Here is a 20,978-nt window from a genome sequence, read left to right on the forward strand (position 1 = left end):
TGAAAATTAATCAGCAGCTATTTTATGATACTTTGAATATTTTATATAAGTAAACATTAGCTGTTCCATCTTTGGAACTATGAGGATTTGCTGCTCTGCTTTTGCATTATTAGTCAGTAATAATAAGCAAAGACTTCAGGTTTTAGGAAGTTGTGATGAAAAATTGTCAATTTTCATTATTGCACAGAGCAATTGAGTAATCAATAATGAAAATAGCTCTTCGTTTTACCCCAATACATAATGTATACATGACAAAATGAAAATTACAAACTAGAAGGAGTCGTTTATCTACAGACACTGCACGTCCTCTTCCAAAGTGTACCACATGTTGGACCACCATGTTTCTACAGTAGCCTAGAACAGACAAACTAAACACTGGCTCTAGACAGGAAATTTCTTTACTTTTTTATGATTCACAGCCACCAAATCCCACACACATGATGGGAATGAGCTTATCATTAGATTTGCAGACCAGTATTAAACGTATTTTGACAGTTCTTACCTGTTATAATAACAACAACAATAATAATAATTATTATTATTATTATTATATTATTATTATTATTGCACGCAAACATTTTTGCCACATTTATTTGTAACATTTCATTTCACTAATCAGTCTTTAAACGCAACTTTTCTTCCCATTGGTTTGCCCATACGTAGATTTGTGGTTGTCATGGCAACAGCAGAACTGTGCCTGTGTGTGTGTGTGTGTGTGTGTGTGTGTGTCCTCCATCAGCGATGCAGCTCGGGCACGAGAGTCTTTTGGAGGGGGCGGGATCTGTTTCGCTGCAGAGGGATGCTCCGCAGCCTCATGCTGAACCAACCAGTCTGGAAATCCCTGCTCACAGGCACGTAGCACACACACACACACATAAACACACACACACACTCACACCACATGCTGACTGCAGTGTAACCCCCTCAAGCTCTCTCAGCATCTCTCGTCCTTCTCCTCCTTTCTTCTTCTTCTCCTCACTCTATCACTTTCAGACGCTCTCCGTCCTCTGCAGCTCTGACTCACGCAGCTCTCCTCGCCAAGCTGAGCCGCATAACCAGGAAACATGTCCTCCAACCTGCCCCCTGGGACCGCAGCCGGGACCAAAAGCAAGCCCCTCTCCCCCTTCAGGAAGCGGGGAAGCCTGCAGTACACAGCCAGTACAGGTGAGTAGAGGGAAACTGGGGATGGATGGTTTGATTGTGTTGGACTCTAATATAAACTGAGTCTGAGACTCTGGACTGTGCTTTCTTATCTGACTTTTTGAATGATAATATTTATACAGTGTCTGTAACAGAAGAAGACACGAGATGCAATACTTTCCCTCTGCGAATAGTTTGGGGAAAAGAAAACCTGTTGATTAAGGAGGTGGAGCAGAAGATGCTGATCTCTGCGTGTGAAGGATTTCTGCTGTTTGATGTCAGCGTGTTTTGGCATCCAGCTTTTCCTTTCATCCTTATTTCAAGCTTATTTTTACAAATGACACAACATGCACGCATACATTCTGTAACATCTGCCATAAGTTAATTTCTGGTATGATTAGATACAATCTTGACATTGCTAAAATGTTGCATAACTTGCTGTTGTCAGATTTTGTCAGTTTTCATACTCCTGCATGAGTTTGTGAACCCTTGAGGCTTCCAACAAATGTTGCTTAAGGTGGAAAACAGTAAGCTTGTCCTAAAAATGCGACTTTTCTTATTTCTATATACACGCTTTCCCCTTGAGAGCAGCAATGTGTTGCTTACATAAATGTGATGACGGTGTTTTTTATTTAGCCTGATAGCAGTATGAGGCCTGGAGAGAATATGTAGGTTTGGTACCTCGGGACTTGATCCCCTGCTGAATGAGAGGATTAGTCTCCACTCTGATGTATGCACACGCTGATCAGCCATTCATCCAAACTACAAAGAATGTAGAGTGACCATACGATGAAAAAACAGCCGTCAGTCAATCTAATACACATGTAAAACACGCACGTTCATTCAGTTTACATTAATATGATGCAGACGATGATATTCTTGTACAGCAGCGCATAGTCATGAATGCTTCACGGCATGTTGTTGGTTAGAAATGAGAAAGTATTTATCTCATTTAGTGTCATATTCAGCCTTAAAGATGTTTCTTTTTCATTTAAAAAAATATATGCAATCATGGGGATTATTTTGTTGCTCCAGTGGAAAAACATCCAGACATGAATCTTGAAGTCAGTTTATTTGTATTGGAAGCTCCTTCTATCAGCAGTTTTTTCTTTAAACATTAGATTTACATAATACACGAACAAACGTTGCCTTAAAAACACACTGTATCTTTAAAAAGCTCCCACAGGCAGGTCATGTTTTCACAGAGGGCACAAACAACAGACAGCGTCATGCTGTAACATTACAATGACTGTCAAGAGAGACTCAGATTGATTTGTAGCCCTGACAACAAATGCAACAGCTAGAGGTCTGAGTGATTCGCCAACTCCACTTCTCCAGCTTCACTGTGATTACCCTCATTTAGCTGGTACAGAATTGCTCTGGACTCTCAGACTGGGAGGAATGAATAGTCGTTGGAAAGATGAGGGACAGTTTTGATCTTTATATTCGACAGAGACAGATTTCTGTTTCCTTACATGTGTACAAGCATCTGTGAAGCCTCTGGGGTTTGATCTAGAAAGTCTTTGCAGAGTCACATACAAGACAATACTCAGATTTTATGCTGTTAAAGCATCCAGGGAACCATTTGAGTAAGCAAAAATGACATTTAGGTGACTCATCTTCTTTTGTTGTTTTTTTTCCCAATAGGGAAAAAAAATCTAGTTTGGGGCAGATTGTACAGTACAGTCTGTGTGATTAATAATCATTTTTGTATTAGATACGAATAACGGCGAGTGTCTTTAAATGCTCTGTTTTTAATAAACGGGTTGCTATTCTTGAACCTACTGCAGCTTCTCATATCAGGATCATAAATTATCTACCGGTAGTTTGACACCTGTTTTATTTTACTGTTAAAACACTGTTACTGTGAACAGAAATGCACTGTACAGTCTGTGTAACAGGTGCAGAGGCTGCAGATAAATTATCCTTTCATTGTATTAGATTTGAATAATTGCCAGTGTCTCTAACTGCTCCATCTTTAATAAACTGCTTGCAATTCTTGAATCTGCAGCAGCCTCTCATAACAGGATCATAAATTATATAATTTGACACTTTGCTTAACGGTTGTCTAAACTGACACTTGCCAATAAGAATCCTGAACTTTGGATCCAATCTAATTTAGCTCTGTGCCCATCAGTCAGCACAGCACAGTGGAATAGATGTGGACAGCTATCTAATCAGCACTAAACGAGCTTGAATCACTCACAGTTTAGCTTTCTTTAAATGTTACAGACCCACGTACACATAATACATAGTCACATGTGTGTCAGACAGCCTTTTGCTCTCTTGTGCAGTTATAGCGTAAAGAGCTGAGGCATGGCGTTGTTCATATTTAGCACATCATTGCAGGGTTTATAGAGTGAACTGAGCAAGCACGGCAGTGGGTGAATCACTTCTCTGGCTGTGAACAAGGTGGTTCTGAGATTAGAGCGCCACCCACTCACCAGTTAGGCTCATGCTGTTTTTCACTTGTTAAACCGTTTAAATCAAATGAGAAGAATTTCATGATGAAGGAGATGAAAAATAATACTTTGGGGGGCATTGAACATTTATTTTTGATAGAGTCAACTAAAGAGGAACAGAAGAGTAGGGAGAAAGAGAGAGATAGAGAGAGATGATATGCAGCAAAGGGCCACAGGTCGGACTCAAAACCTGGGCCACTGTGGCAAGGGCCGAGTCTTTACATGGGTCTTACATGTGAGGTACTAACATCAAAAATGTTCCCTCGGAAACAGTAATGATAATAATTCTAAAGTTTTTTACACTTTGTAAACACACATACAAATATAAAAACACACAAGGTAATGTGGATCCTAAAATGTGCCTAAAAATATAGTGCCTAAAAATATAGTGCCTAAAATATGTGACAATATGTAGATTAGAAAAGTAAATATTTAAAATCTGTGTAAAGGCAATACTGAGATTTCTTTAAAAAAAACATTAAATATGTTGGAAAATAGTTGCTGAAAAGACTTTGAACGATATATTACTGAAATGTGGAGTTAAGGGTTAAAACAGTTTTTCACCAGTTTTCAGTTCAGGATTTTTTGGGTGGTCCTTAAAGGGTGACTCGATGATACACTGAGGTCACCCTGAGCCACCCTGCATCCCTAGCAGAGAGATAGAGATGAATTCATCTCTCTCAGTGTTTCAAAGCTTTACACTGATTTTAAAATAAAAAATATCCTTTTTTTTCTTTGATACAGAACATTATGTGGTCTTACATATCCTGGACAGCCGATGTAGATTATCCAAATCTAAATTACAAGTTCACAAGTATTAAAAGTAAAAGCACTCCTTATGCAACAGAAATCCTCCTGTCAGTGTTGCCCGGTGTGTTGTCGATGTGTTTATGTGTAAGCAGCCTTGTAACGTTATAGTTAGTTGAGGTGGAGCTAATTTAGTTACTTTATTTAATGTTGACTGGTTAAAACTTTAGCAATATGTCACATTTTATGAACTGATCACATGTTTTGTATGTAAATAAATATAGCTGTCAGATAAATAGAATAAATGTAGTGAACTGTGAAAAAATATTTGCAGCTGAAATAGAATAATTAGAATAATTTAGAATAATTTTCCACCTCTGCAGAAAAGAAATACTACAGCCTCATCAAATAACTATGATTTACTTTTATAAATTACTGTAGGCTGATGATGGCCCTTTGAACACATTGCACCTCGCCCCCACATCCTGTTCACGCCTCCTTGATTGTGTCACACCATGTCATCGTTGACATGCCCACACATATCTGGGTCTGTCATGAAAAAAATCAGTAATTGCATAGAGAGACCCTGTAGGTTAATTGTTAAGCCCTGTCACTCCCCGCAGTGACGCAGTCTGCACAATTAATAGTTCCAATTTAAATGAATGATTGACGAGCTGTGAAACTCCCACCCTTACACACCTTCATCTGATAACCTTCACTCTGTGTCTGTGATACTCATATGAGCCAACATCTGGCCTATTAGAGGTCTCCTGGTCTTGTGCCCCATGGGCGTTGTATTGTTGCTCATACTTAATGGTGTGGTGATGCAGTAAAAATAGAGATACTTGATGTTGGCTGTTGTTTGGAGAACCAGAGTTTGTTTGAAAGGTACAGTGCATGCTGCTATACAAGAATCTTAAATTAAAGTAAATATGGCTGATATATAATAATGTTTCAGCTGATCATTTTATTTAGTAGTGGAAAGTACATTAAATACTTGATGTAACTGTGCTTAGTATTTTAGTATTTATTTATTTATCATTATTTTAGTATTCATTCATTTGATGATTTAAACTTATATTCCAATACTTTTTATAAGAAAGTATTGTACTGTTTACTGTACTACATTCATATTACAACGATAATTACTAGTTAAAAATTTTTTTATAGAGCTACAATGATTAGTTCATTAACATAAATTTAAACTGCAACTATTTTTATTGTTCCTTCAGTCATTTTTCAGGAAAAAGTGTAAAATATTAACTTGTTCTAACTTTTTAAATGTGAAGATTTGCCAGTTTGCTTTTAAATAAAGAAAACAAAGGAAAAGTTAGCTCCATCTGCAACAGCTGTAAAATCAAAATACTCTTTACATGTAATAATAATCAAATCATATAACATATTGTTTCGTACATAATAATATACGCTGAATGGGACCTGTGGTGTACTTCTTCCCCTTCCACTGTACTTTATTCTATTTATGATTTAGGTTGATAAATGCTTTGGAGCCTGTAGAGTGTCTCTTGTTCTTTGATTGATTGATTTACAGTACACCATGATGATTTTGTATCGATGTGTGTGATGCAGCGTTTGACCATCAGATGGAGCCTGGTCTGAATAAATGGCAGCTGCAGTGATGAATCAATGAACAGCGGTCTTGCTTGTTGTGCTCCTCTTGGGGCCACAACACTTTGATTAGTCCTCTTGAAAGCAATTCTGAGTGCCTTGAAAAAACACACAATAATTTAACCTTGGGAGGCCGAGTGGTAATTTGCCCGTAATCGGGCTGAATTTGACTCTGCGGTGCTTGAGGTTTTTTTTCTGTGCAGTTTGTCAGCTGCGCTTTTCAAACTGGATTGTTCCAGTTTAAGAACAGCTCTCTCTCTCTCTCCGTGAGCTTGAAAAAAGAGAACATGTGTTTTATTTGCAGTATTAGATTTTTAGCCTTTGGTTTATGTTTACATTTTATTTTATAAAGTTGTACCTGTTTGCATTTTGTATTGAGTTGTATGGAAATTTAGATGCATAGGGTCCTAAAATGAAATAGTTCACATATTTTTTGGTGGTTTGGTGTGATAACCGATGAAGAAGACAGATTCAGAAATGATCTCTGGAGATATTCAATTTTTGAATATCGCATGAAAAGACCAAAACCAACAATGAATTGAATAAATTTCACCAGTGAAGCCAAATCCTGATATAGACAAAGAGCCAATTTGTTGGATGGTGTGACATGTTCCTTTGTTAGGTTAAACGTGGGAACTGTAGTTTATTTTGCCCACTGACAGTATAAAGAATGGACAGCAGCATACATAACGTCACTCGTAGGTGCCTCTTCCTCCTCCTGGCTAAGCTAAAGATCAGCAAAGATGTGGCTCACCAGTGGACCTGAGGCGGACGAACGACACCAAACAAGCAACCTGTAACGGCACCTACCTGTCAGTCAAAATGGCCATGCTGTTATTTCTGCATAAATTTAAGCCTTGATATAATTTGAACCTGGTAGTTATGTTCATGTGTTTATTTCTGCTGTAAAGTTGGACATTTTAATATGAGGGCTTACAGCTCGTTCTGTAGCCAGCCTCAGGTGGACGTTTGAGGAACTGCAGTTTTTGATACTTCGGTATTGGCTTCACTGTCCTACATGAACTGTTATGCTTCTGTAAATACTCAGGCACCAGCTGAAAATAATCCTAATAAAGAAAGTGCTTTTTAAAAAATGAAAGAAAATATTTGTGACACACAGATTTATGCTTAAGGCTTTAGAGACAAGTATAGAGAGACACATAGACACGTTGTTGGTTTGTTCTCTTCATGAGATTTGTTGACTGAAATACACAATTTTGCTTGTCTCAGCCGGGTCTCGTCTCATCCAAGAAAACAGCACAAATGCTTGTTAGGGTTAAAAAAAGGTGAAGATATCTTACAACAGACGACTTGAGTTGAACTCTAGACGGTGTTGTGTAAGAGAAGATAAGACCCTTGATACAAACTGATGACCGATTGAGCATAAAGGCCTCTTTTACTCGCTGGGTGCAATTTAATGGAATTAAGTCTGAGCTAACAACAGATTCAATCAACACAGTTTTATCTATACGGCTTGTAACACGTTGTGAAAAGCTCAATTACCCACACAGTGATGGACATTTTTTCAAATCTGTCTTGACTTAATTAAAGGTCAAGAAACTTGTGTGGATAAAGAAATGTCACGTCTTCTTGATCCTGTTGTTTTTCCACCAGAAAGTATTCTGACAGAAAAGTGCCTGTCGAGTACAAACATTCACATTTTTATGACATTTATATTTTTGCAATTGTTTCATGCAGCTGTTATCCAGAACAAATTTACATTCAGTGCAGAAGTATAATAAGAAGAGAGATATGACTGTGAGAAACTTGAACACTGCGTTCTGTGTCATGAAATTGCATCAGTTCAGTGAATCATTAATGTTATTTCATCATTTTTAGCATACACACAACTGAATTTATGTCATGGGATAAGCATGTTCCAGAAATTACTGCTGCACTGATAATGGGGACAATGTGCTGGCCCTTTAATTTCATTCATGTGAGAGGAGATGGAGGCAAAGTCTCATTTATTACAGTCTTCTCCCTCAGACTGCCGCTATTCAGCTAATGAGAAAAAAAACAAAAAAAACAGACCATGACATCTCAAATCTCACCGCTGAGACAGCACCATTTTATTCTCACGCAGACGACACAAACATCCCGAACACATGGTCTCATCAGCAAAACACCGGACAGAGAATAACGTAGATGAGAGGGGGGGTGGGTTGCCGTGAGAGAAACAGCTGGAGAACACAAATCCACTGGTGATGTACGTCGTCTCCACCCCCCTGCCTCCTCTCCCTCCTGTGGTACGTCCCAGATAGATGTCAGAGGCATTTAAATGAGGAGGATCAGCTCCAGAGGCAGCTAGTGCAACGACAGCTGGTCTGAACCAGGAGCAGAGGGGGGGCACACACTGGGATGTGAGGGGGAGTTCATGGATCTGCTGGACCAGCTCTTTGTATGTATGACAGGGACAGTTTAAGGGGAATAGAGGAGATGACTCTTTGACTCTGTGAGTGTGTTTACGTCAGAGCGTTATGTGTGTTTTTGCCAGTTTTGTCATCAGGCTAAGTGTTTGAAGTGTCTCTTTTCTTGTTTATCTCCATCCCTCTGTCCCATCATGTTTAACCTATCTTGAAAGGACAGCAGACACCATCCTGGGCCATTTGCTGTTTGGCATGCTCCATCTCCCTGCCAGGACAGCCTGTCTCTCTCTTTCTCTGTCTGTCTCTCTCTCCTCTCTCAGCACTCAGCAGACTCTGAGGAGACAGGTACGCTCCACTACCCTCATCCTGTGCAAAAGCACAAATAACGCTTTCCTCTCTCTCTCCCCTCTAACCCTCCCCCCTTTTTTCCTTTCCCTCTTTCACACTCACTTCCACTCTCCTCTGCCTGTCCCTTGACGGCTTTGTGCAATAGCCCCGAGCAGTGCTGTCTTTAGTGTGCTGAGGAGAATGTGTGTCGATAGATTGTCCCACAAACTAGCTTTCGTGTGTCTTTCGGGGGTGTCGTTAAGGTGCACAAGCAGATCGATAAATTGTGCTGACTACAGCTGCAACTGTGGGATCTCGATCGAGAGGGTTGTTTTCAAGACAAATGGGCATCCTTTTATATTTCTAGCATTTCTTTTTGTTATGGTTCAAGTGAGAGGGCTGACAGCACAGAGGTCTGCAGACATGCAGTTCATGCAGCTTTAGAGATTGAACCATCTGTGGCCATAGAAAGATTGTGATCACACACATCCTGAGAGACGTCAGCTGGTTGATGCAGAGAGCCAGCGAGAGATGCTGGAGGAGTATGCATCCTTTAGAGGAGCAAAGGAGTCGGCCTGTGTGTGTGTACTATATGATAGCAAACAGCCAAGTGTAAATTGTTACTCTGAACTGTGTCTGCCATATTTTCTTGTGAAACACTGACTTAGTTATGTTAATTTTGTCAGATTTTATGCAAAGATTTTATAAGTTGTGTTAGTTGAGGAAGCCAAACTGTTTTGATCAAAATATTATGGCACTAAAAGTGAGGCTAATATTTAACTTTTTTAATACAGGAATTGTATCCAAAAAAAATGAAAACTCTCAAATACTGAAAGCTGACTTAAAATGTTTTGTAAAACAAACATATTTCTACAGTTAATACAGTATATGGCCACCTGACTTAAGTCAAAATGTGGCCAGTTTTAGTTCAGCAAAATGCTTGTATTAAGACAAACATTGTAACGTTTAAGGCTTTTGACTTTTTTGTGTAGGAGACAAACATTTTTCGATTGTATCATAAAATGTATGATTTTGGTATCAGTACCGAGGCTGCTTTATCAGCACTAGTGTTGAAACATTTCAAACAATACCAAGTCTTACTAAAGACTTATCAGACTGAGCCTCCGCATTGTTTATATTAGTCATTCCCTGATATTGCTGCTTTGTCAGACACACTGACAAAGTGCGTGAGCTGTGAGTAAGCATGGCTTTCACTGTGAGACATTTGACACAGAGTCTGTGAGCCACTGGCATTTCTTATGGGCCGAACACCAAATCAGCATAGTCAATCGAAGCAGGTAGACAGCAGCTGACGATTCATGGCTCGCCTGCTGGTAGAAAACAGCGAGAGGAGAGCAGACTAGGTAAAAGAAAGGGAATCCTTTAAATTAAAGTATAATTATTCAGAATTGTGTGTATTTCTGCTGAAATGTTAATCCATTCAGACGGGGATTCCTGGTAGAATCTTGAGATGTTACTACGAGACAAGAAGACAAATACTGTAGATGAAGTTTCACAGGAAGTTGCTTGACCTCTGATATTTGGCCTGTAGGCTTCGGATGGCTTCCACTTGTGATCTTATCCCCGAGGACCTTTTTCAACACGCCATCCGGTTTGACTTAGACCGGAGTTAGGACTCTGTATTGCTGCTGAAATATGCATGCAGTGCGAGTCCCTCAGCAAGATGATACGATATGACCTCGTTTTGAGGCTCATTGGAACGATGGTGCTGTTGTATTGTCTTTGATTGTTTTTGTTTGAGACACCTGGTAGCATGTGGAGAATCTGTTTTACTCTAAGCCCTCATGCTGCTCCTGTCAGATCAATAAAAGCTCCATCCACACGGATTAAATAGTATATGTTCAAGTGAAACATAGCTGGCTTTAATTTCTGAGTGGTTTACTCTCTAACCGTAGGGGGGATGAGTTGTTATGTAACCATAGACGCTACTGATCCAAATATAGCAGCCATTAGGGGATTAGCTTCAGGCCCGGCAAGCTTGTCTAGGCTCGGCTTTACTGTGGTCCAGCATGGATGTCTTTGCCGCTAGTCGCATCCTGCCCTCCGCACCAGCATCCACTGTTATCACTATAAAGTGATATGACCCTAACCGACAGCAGAGACAACATCTTAGCAGGCCCCTACATTACACAGACATCGCTTCTTTCTGTAGCTTGACTTTGCAGACTTTGTGGCTGAGACTGTAAGACAGTTCTTATTTATATAACCTCAAGTTTACTTTGAATAGAGGGAAGTTACTTAAAATTGTATTATATCTTATTTATTTAAATTATTTACCAAATATGTCCAGTAGATGTTCTTCCATAATATTTGCCGATGACACTGAAACATCTCTTATGATTTCCTAAAAACGTTTTTCCCTAGATGAAGTCTTAAAAATGATTTTTTTTAGTCGACAGGTTTAGTTAAAGTTAATGTTAATAAACATAGCAATAGCAACTCTGAGTCATTCACTGCTCTAATCAGGACAGTGGTGGATTCTTTTTTCTTTTTTTCCCCAACTTTATTTATAGAACCTTTTGGACATTTTAGACAGACAGTGTGGTGTACAGCACCGGCCACAAGGGTACAAAACAGTGGTGGATTTTTTTAGCATATTAGCATAAAGTTTAGTGAAAACCATAAACTGTATAAAACATTGACGTAGTATCTGTGACGTCACCCACAAGTTTCGTGAAGAGTCGTTGTGAAGGTGGCTCCCAGTGCTTAAACAAGCCACCTATGACAGCACCCACCTGTCACTCAATGCAACCACAACTCCTAATTATTCATAACTTTAAGCCTTATTATAACTTGAACCACTAAGTTATATAAAAATTCACCCTCAGTACAGTTGCCATAAATGGGAAATTAGCTATAAAGACCAAAACTGTTTTTTGAACCAGGCTGTAAACATGTTTATTTCTGCTCTGAAGTTGGACATCTTAACATAGGGACTTATGGAAATTGAGTTGCTCAGTAGCAAAAACAATCCCTGGAGAATAATGAAAAGCCTCAAGTGTCAGTTGTGTTTGTTTCTTGTCTGATTTTCAAACTGATTCACTGATTAGTAATATGACGTAATATGACAACTGAGTTGACACATTGACACAAGTACCATATAAAATAGTACTGTATGGAGGTCATAACTAATGGAAGTTTTTTTATTTTGTTAAAAGTTGACCTTAAAGTCCTCCTTTATATTTCTTTTAGGTAGAGGTGATCTCCTTAAACATTAAATATCATTGTTAAAGTTATCATTGTCAGAGCTCAGTGTTGGAGCTCAATTATTCAGCCTTTAAAAGGTCAAAGCATGAGCACACGTGAATATTTATACACGGAAGAAGTTTCTCTCAGTGTTCAATCAAATATTTCAGTCCAAAATACTTGTGTATGTTTTTACGTTGTTGCCTTGTGGTGCAGGCAAACTTGTTCAGCGTGTTGAGTGGGATGTGTTGATTGGATGGTGTTAAGCAGAAGGTGATAAACGCGTGGTGCGTTGTGGCCTGGACAATGATTACACCATCACCTCTTTTCCCTTTATAGCTAAGGTTCTGACAAGTGTTTTTACACTGTTTTAATGAAGCTTTTTCTCGAGTCCTAATCGGCCCAGTTAATTGGCCTCTCTGGTCTCCTTTACTGTCCCCATAGAGCAAACAGACTCAGACACGCTGTGTTAAATAAGTCAGACTTCATTTAGGTGGAGCACAATAGTACAGAGACAACACAGAGTGTAGGTATCATACAGTACACCCTCTTTGACCTTGTTCTTGTGTGTATGGTCTATATATACTGATAGATAACAGGTCCACTGACACTCTAGCACACACAGGATGAAATATTCAGCAGGATAATGAATATTTCAGTGGCAGGTGCATAGTTTGAGGGAAAAGATTAATATCATTGCAGACAGGCTGCTAAATATACACCCAAGGGGGGAAACATAGCAGTGAAGGCATCGTCTCTCCTCACTGTTTCTGTTTCTCAGACGAACGCCTAACCTCGCTGTTTTCCTCACCACTGTGTCCACTCACAGCTGTCCTCGTGCCAAGTCTCTTTTTCCAATGACCCATCCCCCTTCGTTTTTCCTTCTCGCCTTTCCATGACAACTGGGTTTGTATAAAACTTGAGTCTTGTGCGATGGCAACAATGGAGGGTATTAGCCGGTGTATGTGCTGATGGGCTCTCCACCTGAATGGTCCATTGTGTCTTGAGGCACAAACAGCTGCTGAGCTCAGACCTCCGCTGTTGTGTAAAGGCCCGCTGACAGAGGAACAACAGGCTTCTGCAGACAGTTTTGGTCACTGTGAATTCATCATAAGTTGAAGGGATGAAGAATCATAAAGAAATAAACTCCACTCATCAAGCTGATTCATATTTATGTATAAAACACTTTTTGCATGCTGGCTAAAACCAGAAGCTGTTTTTATCAGGGTTGATGAGCGCATTGACAGTTAATAGGATGCAGCTGTTGCAAGGAAAACTGATTTGTCATCTTTCCAAAATGTAATTAGTTGCTGTGTGTCTGCTGAAATGAAACTTGTCTGACTACTATCATCAGAGGAAACTGAGGCCTCAAGCTTTATCCAGTACTTCCAAAGATGCATAGTTTCTCCCTCATTTTATGATTTCTTTCCCTCTTTCTCTCCCTCTTTATCTCTAGTTGATCTCCGTGGTGCCCGCCACCTCCTCACTTCCCAGCATTCCTTGCCTGGCATCCCCGTTGCCTTGAAACAATCCATTGACCTGCGTACATCCATGGACGGGAAGTACAAAGAGATTGCTGAGGTTTGTACTCAGCCTGATAAACTAAGATGCTCGTGGCAAGATGTCACAGTGTTGTTTACTTTACTCTCCGTGTGTCTGTGTGAAGGAGCTGTTCTCCCGCACTCTGGCAGAGAGTGAGATGCGCAGCGCCCCCTATGAATTTCCAGAGGACAGCCCCATCGAACAGCTTGAGGAGAGACGTCATCGTCTCGAGCGGCAGATCAGCCAGGATGTCAAGTAAGTGCAGAGAAAGGAAGGAGGTTGTCAGTTAATATACAAACATGCATGACTGTGTTTGATCCCAAAGTGAGCTCAGCCTCTCTGTGCTCAGGTTTGAACCCGACATCCTCCTACGAGCCAAACAAGAGTTCATGAAGACTGACAGTGCCACAGATCTCGAGTGAGCATTTCCCCTGGCTAAATGCAACACATGACATTATTGATCCAACACATTTACATCTTAATAAACTATCAGAATATAAAATAATTGTTGATCTATCATCAGATACATGAAAGAGCAGAGCCAAGCTCCTGACCTGCAGGAGAGAGAGCTGGTTCCAGAGAAGGAGTACCAGAGAGTCACTATTTCTGGAGAGGAGAAATGTGGGGTAAGGCAGGGCTGCTGCAGTAATGGAGGGATGATAAGCAAAGAAAGTGTACTAAATAAAGCCCTTCACACATCATTTATCTTGTTTCTTCCAACTAAATAACACTTCATTCTTCATTTCATTCTGTTGTTTTTCCATCAAGGTTCCCTTCACAGATCTGTTGGACGCAGCTAAATGCGTGGTGAAGGCTCTGTTCATCAGACAGAAGTACATGGGTCTGTCGCTGCAGAGTTTCTGCAGGACCACCGCTCGTTACCTGCAGGAGCTGAGCGAGAGACCTCTGGACTTGGATATATATGAGGAGGAGATCCCAGAGACCACAGTCAGGTGGACAGGTGAACACATGAATATCCTCATATATTGTAGTACATACCTATAAACATTCACGGTCCTGATTTGTGCTGATAGAAAAATAATACTCTTTAACAATTATGATAGTTCATACTGAGCTCTGAAACCTTATGATGGCCATTTTTTTATTATGTTTTGACATTTAATAACAAAAACAATAATAATTAGATCTATTTTTTTATGTAATTCATTTGTGTAGCCCAAAATCAGAAGACAAGAGTTTTACAATCTGCACAGCATAAGACATCCTCTATCCTTACAGCCTCAATTCACATGAGGAAAAACTAGGACAAGACCAGGAAACAGGAAAAAGAGGAAGAAACCTCTCGACATATGACAGGCAGATGTGCAATAAATGTCTTATGTGTAGACAAAAACAATAATACAAAGTCTAAATTAAAATAATAATCAACATGCTAATGAATACAAATATGTTTTTGCAGCTAAATTTTTCTAATTCAGCTCAGCTCACTCAAATTAGTGATCTTACATTAATATGGGGATTCAAGTCATATCAGTGTCATGTACAGTACTCTCTCTCATTAAGACATAACCAGGCACACCCACAGATTTCACAATCCATCTGTCACACACCTCTTAACCGGCTGCCACAACATGCAACCTGTTCAAGTCAGACATGTGTTCCCACCTTGTTTGAAGCTGTGACACACTGCGTTGTTCTGTCTCCTCTCAGAAGCCACAGTGCACCCACCTGTTTCTGAAACACACCCTTATGAGAACCAGGACCCTGCTAGCATGCCGCCTGACATGGGTTATGGCTGCAAGATGGTGGATGGTGTCATGCATGTGTACACGACAAGGAACATTATGGAAAAGTGAGATTTGTATGATGTATCACTCGGTGCACGCATGCTTTATCTTGTAGTCCTTCATGTGGCAGGTCTGTTTTTAGACGCAGTTGACACATTTTGTTGGCAGCAGAAGAGTTCCTTCTTAAGTTTTGACGTTGCCAACAGGAGCACAGAGCTGGACCTGCCGTATCCAGACCTGCAGGAGTACATCGCTGATATGAACGTCATGATGGCCCTCATTATCAACGGACCAGTGTAGGTTTTTAAAACAGAACAGTGTATATATCATGCAATTTAACTATTAAATAAATTAGAGTTTCAAAACTTTTCCACCAGACTTTCTTGTCTCTTTTCTTTTTAACGCTCATTTCCAGAATCTCACAAAGTATCCATCACTTGTTTTTGTTTCCCTCTGCCACAGAAAGTCCTTCTGCTACCGTCGTCTGCAATACCTTAGCTCCAAGTTCCAGATGCACATCCTGCTGAATGAAATGAAAGAGCTGGCTGCGCAGAAGAAAGTCCCACATCGAGACTTTTACAATATCCGTAAGGTGAACTTGAGAGCTGTTTCTACTCACCTAACCAGAATAATCCAGAACCAGGCTTCAACATGTAATTTTTGGTCTTGTCTTGCTTTGCAGGTTGACACACACATTCACGCTTCGTCCTGCATGAACCAGAAGCACCTTCTCCGTTTTATTAAAAGGGCCATGAAGAAATATCCTAAGGAGATTGTACATGTGGAAAGAGGCAAAGGTCAGACGCTCATGGAGGTGTTTGAGACCATGAACCTGACGGCCTTCGACCTGAGCGTGGACACCCTGGACATGCACGCAGTGAGTAACGCCCATGAAGAAGAGATAAAAAAGCAGTCAACAAATGTACCCTGATGTTGAAATGACAAATATCGATTCAACCAGACAACAGCATCAGTTAATGAGAGATTGTTTGAATCTTTTTGCAGGACCGCAACACTTTCCATCGCTTTGACAAGTTCAACGCCAAATACAATCCCATAGGAGAGTCCATCCTGAGAGAGATCTTCATCAAAACGGACAACCACATTGAGGGGAAATACTTTGGTCACATTATTAAGGTGATTATTAGGGCACCTTTAACACTGCCACTGCCACCGTATGAGGTCCTGGCGCCCTCTGCTGACTGTTTGTGTGCTTCTCAGGAGGTGATGGCTGACCTGGAGGAGAGTAAGTACCAGAACGTGGAGCTCAGGCTGTCGATCTACGGTCGCTCAAGAGATGAGTGGGACAAACTAGCCAAGTGGGCCGTCAAACATCGGGTCTACTCCAATAATGTGCGCTGGCTTGTGCAAGTGCCTCGACTCTTGTCAGTAACCCCAGTGGTGAGAAGTATGATTTACATTTACTGAAAGATCTCACAACTGACTTCTTGTGTTTTCCTCTCAAAGTGACGTCTACCACACAAAAAAACAGCTGAGTAACTTTCAAGAGATGCTGGAGAATATTTTCATGCCTCTGTTTGAGGTTACAGTCAACCCTGGCAGTCATCCGGACCTGCACCTCTTCCTCCAGCATGTAGGTGTCTAAGTCTTTGCTGTGAAATCATGAAATTATATTATTCACATGCAGCCAGACCTCAGAAGGTTTCATTTATCTGTTACTGATCTCTCAAACAGGTTGTGGGTTTTGACAGTGTGGACGATGAGTCAAAACCAGAGCAACATATCTTCAATCTGGACAGTCCACTGCCAGTCAACTGGACAGAGGAGGACAATCCGCCCTATTCCTACTACCTCTACTATATGTATGCAAACATGACTGTGCTGAATCACCTGCGCAGGTACTTAACTACACCTCAGTCCAAGTGGCTGTACCACTTGTACCTCTCATTACTGGAGTGAGTCAGGAAGACTCAAGAAGAAGAGTGCAAGTACAAGTTTAAATCAGATTTCCACAGAGAGGAACTAGAAAAGATCTCTAGAAAAGAGTAGGAACAATGATGGAGCCATTAAAGGACCTCCCTTTAACCTCTTTGTGAGAGGTTTAAATCTTGATCACATCCTGAACTGATTTGATAAAATAACTAGTACACTTTGTGCATGTGTGCACATGCGCTTTTAAACTTTCGCATTCAAATTAGCTTCATTTTTACTTGAGAGAATCATCCTTTGGCCTTAATTTGTCGCTTGCTTCATATTTGAGTCAGTAAATAATGTCCCAAACAAAGCTGAAAATAAATATTACCTCCCTTTAATCTAGTCACCTTCCAAGTACCTGTGTCTTTTTCATTCCAGGCAGCGGGGATTTCACACGCTTGTCCTACGTCCTCATTGTGGGGAGGCTGGGCCGATCCATCACCTGGTGTCTGGTTTCATGCTGTCAGAAAACATCTCCCACGGGCTGCTGCTTAGAAAGGTGTGACCTCAATATCACAAAAACAAAGCAGCAAAATTGACGCAGCTTATCAATCCATGAGTTTGAGAGGAAATCATGAATCTCGTCTAGATTATCTGTCTTGTGTTTGTTTAGCTGGGAAATTAATTAATAATGTCACTTCCCTAAATGCTCGTAGAAAATCAGGGCTGCAGTATTAATGTACACCTGGTGGACTACTTGTTTATTACAACACACAACATTATGTCTTATGTTCTTCCAGGCTCCTGTACTGCAGTATTTGTACTACTTGGCACAGATAGGCATCGCCATGTCCCCTCTCAGCAATAACAGCCTCTTCCTCAGCTACCATCGTAACCCTCTGCCAGAGTATCTGTCCAGAGGCCTCATGGTCTCCTTGTCCACAGATGACCCTCTGCAGTTTCACTTCACCAAGGTCGGTGTGCAGCCCATCAAAATGCAAAGCAAAATGCTATAATCATGGTAATAAAAGACAGAAAGCACATGAAGCTGACGCACGTGGCATAATTGTGATTAATGTCACCGAGGTGGCTTGATAGGCTGACTATCCTGTATACATGTTTTGAATAAAGCGTTGATTAGACACTTGATCTCCTCCTACACACAAAGCATTACAGAGTAGTAATTACAGATTGTATTAGACTAAAAAAAGCACTTTGCTTTAAAGTTACATTAATATAATCCTCAATATTTTCATTATATCAAATACATGATAGTATTTGTGGTCAACATTTATTCTGAAATGTTGCCATTTAATGTATAAAATTGTTTTTTCTAAATGTCCGAGATGATATTGAAATTGAGTAACCACACACAAGGAACTGACAAGAAATTATAAATGCATGCACTGCATAAAATGTGGTGAATGTGCACATTTTACATATTGCAGGAGGCAACATTAATCATAGGCTCAGCATTATTGCCTCATTGTTAACTCCTCATTGAAACAATGTGAGATGATGAATCCACCCATGGTTGGTTTTGTTGTGCAATAACGATACACAAGTTCTTCTTCTTATTCTGTTTTCTTCTTGAGTGTGCTAAAGAGGTGATTCAGTTCTCATTTAAGACAGAACTCCAAAACCTAGATCAATAACCCTTGTACCCTTGTCGCCAAAACAGAAAGTATGAACAATTCATCATTAAACGGTCTGGTAGGCATACAGCAGTACTGTATATGTAGACTGTTTATTTGCAAGACAGATATGTATGTTGTCTGCTGCAGGTGTCTAAAAATATCACAAACCGTTACATAACAAACAGAACATGGTTTCAAGTTAGGAAGAGAAAAAATCACAAAAGGTTAGACAAAAGAAGGATGTTTAGGGGCACTATATATTTTCCAGTTTTTCCAAATTTTCTCAAATTTTGTTTTTTGTAGTCGCTCAGAGAAAGTGATTGTTTCCATCACAAACACTTGAAAGTAATTTTGGTCCAGCAGCTGGGGGACTCCCCAAGAGGTTGAACTTGATATCTTCTTAAGTTAATAATATTTTCTCCAGACTTCCTCTGTAATGTAATGTAGGTCCCCTTTCTTATTTTTGGTGAATGTGCTGCTTGTTGTTGTAACTCTTTGGAGTCCCTTTTAAAGCCTGGAGATTATTCTAAACCCAGAGTTATGTAGACACTAATAAAACATTTTTAACAGATCATTTTAAAACACTTTTTGGCTCTCTGGAATAGAACTGTTCATGTGATGATGTACCTGAAAAAAAAAGTCACTGTTGTTCAAGCCTCTTTAATGCCTGAAAGCTGTCCACTGACCCCTGGATAAAAAAAAAAAATCTACAATATGAGTTGTGACATATTTTTTGTGATCTGTTTAGGAGCCCTTGATGGAAGAGTACAGCATTGCTACTCAAGTGTGGAAGCTGAGCTCCTGTGACATGTGCGAGCTGGCCAGAAACAGTGTGCTGATGAGCGGATTCTCTCATAGGGTATCAATTATCTTTACAGCACAATACACATTATCCAACTTTACTGTCTATGACTGTACCACTCCCTCCTCAGTCATTCTGCATACAGTTTAATTATCCTCTCTTCGACATCAGGTGAAAAGCTCCTGGCTCGGATCAAACTACATCAAGGAGGGGCAAGAGAGTAACGACATCAGGCGCACAAATGTCCCTGACATCCGTGTGGCGTACCGATATGAGACCATGTGTGAGGAGCTGAATTTAATCACACAGGCCATTCGCACAGATGAGCTGGAGACCATCGAGGAGGAGGGGAGTCTGTGTATGGGAGCTGTGCAGGGACAGAAGTGAAATCACGACACAAACAAAATTCTCACGACATTCCCTGTTTTCACATCAGGACTTTGTACAGATATCAACATATCACACCAATGAAACAGAGAAAAGTTTTGTTACAATAAGGTTGTGAGAGCTGCTAGTGTGGCAGTATGAGAGAGGACCTACAATCTGTGTACCCAACATGTTTCCTTCCTTTTATTTATTTCAGTCATTCTTTGTTTAATTTGTCACATTGTCTCATGATCTATTTATTTTAAAATGATTATATTTTCATGGACTACATTTTGTCATAGTTTATGTACAAAGTCTGCGTTAACTGTACCATTGAATAATATTGGCATTCAAGATTCAACATAATAAAACCTATAAACTGGATCTAATCCCGACCGATTAAAGTGAGAAGACAATCTGAAACACTAAAGTAAAGAACTTCCAACTACATACAGGGTTGTAGCTACTTTTGAGGACACTGTGGTCATGAGGTCTTTTCTGGCAGTTTTGGTGACCATGTGGTGTTTTCATTATACAGTTTACAATGGTGAGTAATTCCAGTACTAATAGACTCCACATATTTAAATGTAATAACTTTTAGCCTAAAAAGGGTCAACACTTAAATACTTTATTAATCCCTGAAGGAAATTGTGTTAAGGCTGTCAGCTATCTTGCTCACGCCAACTATTTCTTAAGAATTTGAAATAACAAATTGATATGTTCTTTTGTTCATGGTAAGCTGTTGTTTACACAGCTGTTGTTGTCTTTGGAGTGTCTAGTGCGGCAGAGCATAGATAAAACCAAGTAAACTGCAATGAAAGACCTCTGGGAGTAGATAAAACCAAGTAAACTGCAATGAAAGACCTCTGGGAGAGGAGAATAGCCAGGGACAAATAAATGCAAAGAAACCATTCTATTTTAAGGATTTAGGAAATCGGACATTTTAGTCTAAAACCTAATCCTGCATGCCCCCCAACTTGAAATCCCGTTGCAGGGCCGAGAGACCCCTAGTCACCTCCTCCAGACGCGCAACAGTGATTGCGGCCTGGGTGGAGGTGGTTCTACCCAGTTCCAAAAACATGTTCATGATGGTATCCAAGCGTCGGGGGATGTCCACAAATTGATCACAG

The 20,978-nt window shown here is 40.1% G+C and overlaps 1 protein-coding gene across 2 annotated transcripts; it reads left to right on the forward strand.

Moving 5' to 3' along the window:
* Positions 1-863: 863 nt before the first annotated feature.
* Positions 864-19,896, forward strand: ampd2b (adenosine monophosphate deaminase 2b). Of its 2 annotated transcripts, none has more exons than XM_019259218.2 (18): positions 864-1,164; positions 13,335-13,459; positions 13,545-13,675; positions 13,770-13,838; positions 13,944-14,046; positions 14,189-14,381; positions 15,092-15,233; positions 15,375-15,464; positions 15,631-15,760; positions 15,851-16,045; positions 16,174-16,305; positions 16,390-16,553; positions 16,636-16,762; positions 16,864-17,027; positions 17,482-17,602; positions 17,844-18,017; positions 19,429-19,539; positions 19,654-19,896. In XM_019259218.2, exons 1-18 carry the CDS (start codon positions 1,065-1,067, stop codon positions 19,867-19,869), a joined length of 2,487 nt encoding a protein of 828 aa, XP_019114763.1. In that variant the 5' UTR covers positions 864-1,064; the 3' UTR covers positions 19,870-19,896. The 2 variants fall into 2 exon arrangements, with proteins under 2 accessions (XP_019114763.1, XP_019114764.1); XM_019259219.2 differs by lacking the exon at positions 864-1,164 and adding an exon at positions 8,576-8,689.
* The last annotated feature ends 1,082 nt before the right edge of the window (positions 19,897-20,978 follow it).

The sequence above is a fragment of the Larimichthys crocea genome, chromosome XV (assembly GCF_000972845.2).
Source record: "Larimichthys crocea isolate SSNF chromosome XV, L_crocea_2.0, whole genome shotgun sequence".
NCBI classification, from domain to species: domain Eukaryota; kingdom Metazoa; phylum Chordata; class Actinopteri; family Sciaenidae; genus Larimichthys; species Larimichthys crocea.